The sequence below is a fragment of the Cotesia glomerata genome, linkage group LG7 (assembly GCF_020080835.1).
Source record: "Cotesia glomerata isolate CgM1 linkage group LG7, MPM_Cglom_v2.3, whole genome shotgun sequence".
Classification (NCBI taxonomy): domain Eukaryota; kingdom Metazoa; phylum Arthropoda; class Insecta; order Hymenoptera; family Braconidae; genus Cotesia; species Cotesia glomerata.
The window spans coordinates 17,228,440-17,238,455 of NC_058164.1; the positions used below are offsets into that span (position 1 = coordinate 17,228,440).

General features: G+C 29.1%; 1 protein-coding gene across 1 annotated transcript; it reads right to left on the reverse strand.

Annotated features, from left to right (window-relative positions):
* Nucleotides 1-688: 688 nt before the first annotated feature.
* On the reverse strand, nucleotides 689-3,149 carry LOC123269594. Its single transcript, XM_044735429.1, has 5 exons — nucleotides 2,891-3,149; nucleotides 2,494-2,562; nucleotides 2,197-2,401; nucleotides 1,894-2,096; nucleotides 689-824 (listed from the first exon to the last, which is right to left on the reverse strand). Exons 1-4 carry the CDS (start codon nucleotides 3,059-3,061, stop codon nucleotides 2,092-2,094), a joined length of 450 nt encoding a protein of 149 aa, XP_044591364.1. The 5' UTR covers nucleotides 3,062-3,149; the 3' UTR covers nucleotides 689-824; nucleotides 1,894-2,091.
* Nucleotides 3,150-10,016: the final 6,867 nt, after the last annotated feature.

Genomic DNA, 10,016 nt, shown 5'->3' on the forward strand with positions numbered 1-10,016 from the left:
AAAATCTATTACGTAGCTGAGCGTTTTTTTCGAAAATCTTCTTTATTTAGACGAGCAATCAAAAGCTGTAATCATTGGGACCGGCTCTTATTAAGTACAAAATGAGCGGGAATTTGCAGGGATGGCCTTCAGGGTCAACTGTCCTCTTATCATTAAAAAACCACATCGATCACCGCCGGGCCGGTTCAAATCAGTTGATTTGTTTGTGAGTTATCGTTGGCGAGAAAATTCGGAAAAGGTCAATTTTTTCAAATTTCTCCAAAATTTTCGGTCTGATCAATTTGTGTCTAAAAATAAATTATAGAATTCGAATATCTGCTTTGAATGTTACGAACCTCGTGAAAATTCGTTTATTCATTCAAAGGTAATTGCAGTTTGAAAATTTAAAGAATGGTGTTTTATTGAACTTTTATCGGACTTTTGAGCTCGGGGAGTTCGAAATGACACACAAATTATATTTTTAAGCTCGAAAAGTTGAAAATCGTCATAAGTGGAATTTTAAGCGCTTAGGCACGGAATTATCGGGAAGTTGCAGAAATGCCCTTTCGGATCTACCGTCTACCTAATTTTTTTATGTTGAACTGATAATTTTTTATGAGAAAATGAATATATCAGAGATGTGCATTTGGCCTGACCAAGCAAATTATATAAATATCATTTTTAGTTTAATTAAAAATTGATATCTTACTTTTTAACTGTCACCAATTTTCATCAATTGCAGCTAATTTTGACGTGGCATACTCTTGAAAATTGTTGAAATTTTCGATTAAACTAGACATTGCCTCTCTCAGGAATTTTACTTCTACTTCAACTTTTGAAGTTTCCTGAAATAATAGGAATGATATTGTTGCATTCTCAAGAAGAAATGTTTTATATCTACATAAATCTACTACATCATATAATGAAGAAAAGTTGTGAATATTTGTGTGGATCTAAGTAGATTAAACTATATAACAGAAATATACGTAGATCTATTAATGATAATTTATAGCTTATATTCAGTATGGTGAGTAAGTATGGTGTATGACGTACATTACAATTTGAACTTTTTATACCTCTATGCGTCTAGAAAAAGACTAGTTAGATGTTTAAGTTAATCAGTTAACTAGCAAAAAATTATTAAGCTAATAAATTTTTCAAATTTCACGGAGGAGTAAATTAGTTATTTAAAAACGTTGAATTTCTCGATATAATAAACTATATGCTTTCGATGATGATTTTTATATTTTACTTCTAAGGATATATAATCTATATTCATAAAAATTAATCGCTAATACTGATTTTGAAATATTTTTGGAAGTTCAGGGAAAGTTTAAACGGTGACAAACATAAATAATAAATAACAGAAAATATTAAAAACGACAATTTAGTTTTCCAATATAAAATGTTCCTATACACTGATAAAAAAATTGACTTGACTCAAGAGCTTAACTCTTGAACCAAGAATACCATTTTGAAGAAAATGATTTTCTTGAGTCAAGAGAATAAATTCTTGAGCTAAGAAATTATTCTTGGTCTAAGAAAATTTTCTTGAGTCAAGAATTTATTTCCTTGACTCAAGAAAATCATTTTCTTCAATATGGAATTCTTGGTTCAAGAATTTGGCTCTTGATTCAAGTCAATTTTTTTATCAGTGTATGTGAAATGAGATCCGATCTTTTTGGTATGTTTTGTTTCAGAAATTAAAAAAAAAGTGTTGGTTAGTTGTCAAAAAAAAAAAAAATTTTAATTTCAAGACAATTAATAAAATCTATTATTAGTTTATCAGTAAATAAAATTTTTATTTTACATTACATTTGATGTAAATAAAAATTTTGTATCAACTTTTGAACATACCGGGTCGTATAGTATAATATAATTGAAATACCAATTGCAATTAATAATTCAACTTACCAACATTTTCTTATCATTTTTTTACGCTTTTTTCGCGGTTTTTCTGCCTTTGCTGAATTGGTTGATTCTTTTAGATCACTTGGTGTTTTTTGAATAGCAGGTACATCATTTTTAGGTGGATTAGTTTCCAGCAAATCCTGGTTGTCAGTTTCTATCACTTGAGTCAACAACTGGTCTCCACCCACACCGGCATCAAGTTTACGCTGTAAAAATATTCGGTTAAATAAGTTATTTATAAATAGCGAAAAAATCATACACGTCTGTATACAAAAAATATTAAACTTTTTATGTAATTGATCTTACTTTTTATTTTTTTTTTTGATTTTTTTTCCTTCTTTTTGCGTCGATGACCACGACATTCAGATTGTTTCATTGCATCCGAATCGAAATCTTTATTCTCGGTTACGTCATCGACTACAATTTTCTCTTGTTCTTTGTCTATAGCATGTTCATGAGAAAATGGAGGCGTACTTACAGTTCCTATCTCACTCGTTGTCTCTGTTAGATCCTACATTAAAAAGAGAAAAAAAATTATTATCATCAAAAAATAATTATAGTTCAAGCCACATCGTTCTAATTCATGCAAATCAGTATTAATACCTTAGCAGATTCTTTTAAGGCATACTTGAATTTTTGTTCCAATAGAGTGTCGTTCAAAACTTTGAGTTTCTAAAATTGTAATAATTTAGAAATACGACATTGCGTTATAGTTATTTATTATATAAAATATATAAAGATAAAAACAGTGAGGGTCAAGATTGATAAAAATCAAAGTTGATGATAAAGAAAGCAATTGAAAAATTATCATTTCGGGATGAAAATTATGTAAGGATAGTATAATCCATATTATTGTAATTAAAATTTTCGTAATGATGAGATTGTCATATTTGTAAAAAGTGAATATTACAGTATAAAAAACTTTTTACCGTCACGCTATAAAAATTGACATTAAGATTATATTTTCTTTCAATGAAAATATAAATACAACGTGACTTACCTTTAAGCTTGTATTCTTTGGGTCGTTCTTAGGAATGTTCAAGTCTTTCTCCATTATTGTAGCTCCATTGGTGGACATACTTTCAGCCTCGACTTGACTACCTTTTAGATCAAAATGCAAATTACTTGCATTTTGACAGTTTTCCTTAGTTTCAGTAAAATTTTTCTCCATTTCCTGTAACAATATTCTATTAATATAATTATACAAACTAAATCGAGAAATAACGATTTACCGACGATATTGATGTTGTGATATAAGTACACTGTAAACATTTCCTATTAAATTTTACTATTGCGCATTGTGTCATTGGAGCACAGCGACACTGATCACAATTTTATTAATTGTATTTATTAAATTAGAATATGTTCCATTGTATATGTATGCGTATTAGTCATAAATTACGAATATTTCTTTGTCTTTGCTCTTACAGCAAAATATTGTTCTATGTACTAAAAAAATTAATAAAAACACTAAGAATTTGAGCACTTCATTTCAATTCTAACTACTTTATTTTCAATTTTAAAAATTTTTCTTTCAATCTTAGTATAATTTCACACACTCATTTTTCGAGTGACTATTTTGGATGGGTTCAGAAAAAAATGAAATTAATCAATTTCTTTAGAGATGATGATCACTTTAATTTTCTTAAATCATCGAAAACACAATTACTATGATTTCTTTCATAAATAACTTCAGAAAATATAAAAAGATTATTTATTTTTGAAAAAAGCATTTCCTAGAACTGATAAAATTATTCTTAAAAATAAGGTATTCATTTTTTACTTAATCACTATGTTCATTGCATCAAATTTTAAAAATTAAAACAAAGAAATTGATAATTGATAATTTTTTCAAATACAAATATTGTGAACCTTCAAAAATCACTCATAATAATTACAAAGTAACAGTTTTATAAGTCAAATTAAAGATTTTTTTCTGGGAACAGTAGTGCTTAACTTTCAAAAAGATTACCCGTTTATAAATTACCACGACTATAATTAAAATTAGTTAAGATTTGAGATACAATATACTCGTTGACTTTTGAAAAATTCGTCCAGAACTGTAGCCGCGATCCCGGTAATATGCCGCGTTATATTGTATACATATATAAAATTTTTTATCTTTACTTGACTATATCAGAGATATTAAAATGAAATTCTAGGTATATTCCGGCATAAGGATCAATGCTGTCGATGAATTTTCATAAAATCTGCCTAAAAAAACGACGAATGAAACTAATTAGATAGTAATTCTATTAACATTTGATTTTCGGTAAAGTGCACTAATTAATATTTTGAGTAAATACAATAATAGTAGCTTACGATAGATACTATAATTATCAATACCTTGATCAAAAAAATATATTTGAAAAGATTAACCCTTTAGAGTCTGACCTTGAAACCCCACTCTTGGGTCTTACTATGGATTTGCGCTCCCCCCACTACTCTCACGCAAAGACGTTTCAAGATCCTCTGACTCTAAAGGGTTAACTCAGTGGGAAATGTATATTTAAATAGTATTTAAATCAAATCATTTTGATCTTTTCCAATCGTTTTTAATCATTTCAAATTTCATTCTTTTATCAAAGTATTTGAATTTGAATATTTTTATTTTAAGTAGAATCAAATATTTATTTTTAATTTTCAATAATTTGAATAAAACGTACAATAATAATATAAAAATAATGAAATAAAAGTGACATAAAAATTTAACATAACTATTTTACAAAGATGAACGGTGATATCATTAATTTAAATTTTAATCACAAATTAAATGTTATACAAAGCTCATCAGATTATCTAACAAACAACTGAACATATAATTGACTGAAAATTTTGGAAAGTTCTCATTAAGAATATGTATTTTTCAAGTTACATTGAGAACATTACATTTTATAAAGAAAACCCATGCATAGGTTCTTAATAGTTTATTAATAAAATAATTTAAACCAATTTTTGTACGATCAATGTTTTGCATTCCTAACACAAAAAAAAAATTTTTTTTTCATCTAATCAGGTTCCCAAATGATCTAGTAAAAATGATATATAACTTTTGGTTCCAGTTGAAAAGAATACTATTTTCTTTTCTAAATCATTTGCATTAACAAATATCTCACCACCTTGTTTATCGATCACTTCATAAATATGATTCAACCGAGCTGTACAGAATTCCGCAGGGGCTACTACAAGCTCACGGCCGTATAAATAGCAGGTATTATCAACAACAACAAAATCGTGAATTTGGAGTATTTTTTCAGATTTCAACTGAATCGCTGTGTCATCCGTTTTTGTTGGGCGTGTGTACTTAACACTGCGGAGAATCATTTTTTTAAGAATGCAGCGGCTATAAATTTTGCAGGAGTGTATTTGTGGAATGTCTAAGTTACGAATTAGGTCATTAATTCTTGCATTTGGTTCGTTTGCTCTGCCAGTAAGCATTGCATCATTATTTGTACGTAGAAAATTAGTTAAGTTTAGGGGAAGAAATAGTTTTTTACAATAATCACGACAAATCACTGAACTAGTACCGTTATCAATGTTACGCCGAATATGATTTTTTTTTTAGACTTGAGGTAACTATTTGATGAGAAACGCCATGAGCAGCGTTAATTTCACGTTTATAATAAAATATTTCATTTTCGAAAATAAATGTATTACTGGAACAGAGTGGCCCACTTAGTCGTACTGATTGACCGATATGAAGTAAAGAATGCAGATTAAAGGTCATCACAGATTTTCCATAAAATTGTTGACATTCACCAACAAATTGTAACAAATCTAATTCGCATTCTAATATATTTTTTTCAGTTATATTACCAGATAACAGTTTAAATATGCTTGGTACGAATAAACAATATGAATCAAAACATTCTTTTTTCAAAATTCCAACTAAACAAGGTAAACTGTCAAATAATAGCCATGATTCCCACTCAGATGCTTTCCATTTTGCCATAGTTTTGATAGGCCGAGTTAATCGATGAATTTCATGTGGTCGTTTTATACAAAGAAACCTTTTATTGATTTCTTTACGATCAGTTGGCGTCAAGTAATATGAAGTATTTGGAGTAGTCCATATAGACCATAACTGTCGCGTAACACCCAATAAAACACCATGCATATAGTCTACAGGGAAACTCCATACACAATCAATATTTTTTAATCGCAAAAATTCAGAACTTCCTTTTACACCATTAATATGTCGTTTTTGTTTTTCTACTTCTTCAACATCATTAACATAATCCTTATGAGTTTTCAACGTAGGATCATTTTCTGTAATAGGATATCGAACGGCTGAACTGTTGTATTCTCCATGGTCATAACACCAACTACAACCATAATAACCACTGTATTGATAGCGATTTTGTATTACAGGTCTCGCAACTGAATCTACACAAATTAGAAGACAATGAAATTTAAAATTTCTTTGTATATTTGAATTTAGCAAAGTAATTTTTATTCCTTGCTTCATAAGATTTTCAGCATCATCTATAAATTTAGATAAATAAATTTTCATTAACTTTGGCCCTGGTTCAGTTGAAGTCAAGAACATACCACCGAGAATTATATTTTGTTTACGTATTTGAGGTGAAAGTTCGTTTAAATACAATTGTATCGGCTAAAAACTACAATTAGAACTTTTAAAGGGTGGTGCACCATCAGTATTTATATTGTATGTCAATGTATGCGGTGAGAAAAGTTGAAGGTTTCTATATAACTGAGAGTCATATATATTATTTATTACACCATCAATTTTATTTTCGTTACGTACATCCAATGTTTTTAATAGGTCTTTTTGGATCTCTTCATTTTTTAAAAGAGTTTCGAGCTGGTAACTTAGATCAACGATTACAAATTGATTGGAGCTTTCTGATGTAAGTTTGTAGTCACGTTCGCAATCTTTACATCTAACAGATTTCTTTCCCATCTTTTTACCGTTATTATGTGTAATTAATATAACCTATTAATATACTGCGAAGCATTCCACGATGCAAATTTTGAACCAGCTAATATTTTTATAAGATTTATAAGGTCATCTTCATCTTTCCGAGTTAAATTTTTTTGCACCGAGTATACTGTAATCATAAAAATAACGTCTGCTATCGTTAATTGTGCTTCAGGAAACATCGTTAGACTACCTTGAAATTTATCTGTATTAAATTTTGTAAAATTATGATTAGATGATGAATGAGAATTATCATGTGAGCAGTTAGCTTTATTATCTGATGAACTATCGCAATTACTATCTGATGAACTATCGGAATCACTATCTGATGAATAATCAGAATTATTCATTGAAAAGTTATTGTGGTGATCATTACTTAAATAATTATCATTTTCATCTGAAGAGCTGTCAGAATCATCAGAAGAACTTTCTGAACCGCTTATTTCTGTATGAGAAGGGGCCTCATTTTCCGCGAAATTTGTAATCTTGTAGTTATTGGAGTCTGGTGACTGATTATTGTAATCCGTAGAAAGATCAAATCTACTATTATTAGGCGTAAAAGAAGTACAATGATTTTGATCTTTATTTCTTGTCGAGTGCTCGCGAGATTTCTTAAAAATAAGTCTCCATCGTTCTTTTGTTCTTCTACTCACTCGACGTCGATTGTAAGATGGTTCCAAGTACTGTTTGTTGATTTTTTTTACATCATTTGGCGACATTGTACTTTAAACAAAAGAATGAAAGCATGAAACTTTGAGGGTGTAAACGTGGTGTATGGAAACAAAAAAAGTTTCGAAAATTCTATAGTACAAGCCTGTTATATCACTGATGAAGGCAGTAAAATAAACAAAGGGAAATTAAAATAAAATTAAATTAAAATAAAATAAACATTGTCAATAATAATTTGGAGTTGTGTCCATCAAGTGTAAAAATAAGGTGGATGTTAAAAGAACAACGGTATTGTTAAGTGAAAAAGTGAAAAGTGATTATCATGTTGAGGTACAAGCATTTAAATTACCAAGGGTAAAAATCTTAGATGTACAAAATGATTTGAACTTAAATGACTTGGAAGAAGACATTAAAAACAGAAATTTTACTATGATAAATGGCAATTTCGCGGTTATTGGAGAATATAAAAATAAAACAACACAACGCATTCTGATCGTGGAAGTTTCACTTGACATCTATCACATTGTAGTAAAAAACGAGTATAAAATGTATGTTGGGTTCCAATGTTGTAAAGTAATTTATGACATTTATTTAAATTTGTATTATAAATGTGGTCGGTTTAACCACATTTATAAAAATTGTAAGAATGAGAATAAGGGTCTAAAATGCACCTGACAGCAACTTGCAAGTTAGATACTTTTAGGTGTATTAACAGCGGTTCTATACTCGGGTAAAAATTGGAATGAAGTACAAGAAAAAACTACCGAGTGGTTGGAAACTTTAAATATATGGTTATGTGTTAATCAACTATTTTTAAATATCTACAAAACTACGTATATTACCTTTGGATGCTACTCAGATAGTGTTTCAAATGTTTCTGGTCTATATAAATAATAAAAAACTCAAGAGAGTAAAATATTGTAAATATCTAGGAATAGTTCTAAATTCCTGTATGAAGTGGAATTATCATACAAAAGAATTGATGAAGAAAATTAAATTTAATATTTTCGTTTTTTATAAATTAAGTGTAATTATGAATGCAAAAACTCTGAGAATTTTTTACCAGGCTTTGATTGAAATTATAATTAACTATGGTATAAATGCTTGGGATGGAGCATATAATAATACGTTAAATTCATTAGTTTTAATCCAAAATTTATCATTACCCATTTAGCAATCTTTTTCAAGGCTTGAGCAAATCTGGTCTCAATTTCGATAGTTGTTATAACACTATAGTGTTTTTTTCTACCTATAGGTCTTGCTCCAGATACTTGTAGCAAATTCAATTGACAAGCCTTGTACAAGAACTTTGGGCCAGATTATAACTCAAGTCTTGAGAAAAACTGACACCAGAAGCATGCTAAATATACTTGTGCAAGAGTTGCTCAAGATTTGCTCAAGATGAAATGTTTTCGAATGACCGCATCATTCTACCCCTCCTATATTTACTATAGAATCAGTGAATTTCTGAGAATTACGGATCTTGAGCAAATCTTGAGCAAGTCATGGATAAGTCTTTGTTGTGAGTTTCTGGTACAAAAAATGCGTCAGAAAGTTTTTCAATGCACCTTGCTTTAGACTTGTCTCATATTCTTGCACAAGATGTCTTGAGCTAGTTATATATAAATCTTGAACCATGTCTTTTTAAATAAACTTGAGCAAGACCCATATGTAGAAAAAGACACTAGCAACTAGGGGTTTTGCTCAAGACGCTGGCACCAAAATCTTGCTCAAGCACATGTTACTTAGGTAGTGCGATCATGTTACATTATGATGAGTGCAAGCATAAGTATCGAGATATAATGGTAAATACAAGAAAAAAGTCAATGTCATGGTCAAAGAGCAACAGAACTATTTCGTGTAAAAGTGCTAACTATGTTTCAGTGCAATATTATAATAAATTACCAAACAACCTAAAAATATTAGTTGGTAGTATAAAATCAATTAAGATGAAAATTACAACTTGGCAAAAACAAATTAATATATAATGGAGTTTGTAGATATTAAGTTTAAAATTTTAAGTAAGAAAAAATTTTTTTTTAATTATATATGCTATCTTGGATATATACTATGCTAGTCCTACGTACAGATGGAAATCATCTCTATAGAATAGATATTTTTGTTTAACATTATTAATTATATATATTTCAAATGTCTGTAATGTTCTGGTAATAAATATTTATATTTATATTTCTATAAACTCGAAAAAAGAAAAAAATTAAAATACAAACTTTAATAAAAACAAAACAATCATTTCCAATAAAAAGAAGTGTAAATTACTTGATAACCATTTGGTAATATCGTATGCAATTTAACGGGGTGACAGAGCACTTCCCAGTAAACACGTTTACGTCAATGTGACGTCAAAATGACATTGGGCTATGTCAGGATTTACGTAAGATACAAGTCACGAATGAGTCATATGTGACTCATTATTTCACACTTCTTGACGTAAGATTCTGACGTAAAAATATGACGTAGTCATGACGTCAGTATTATGTCTCAATGACATTTA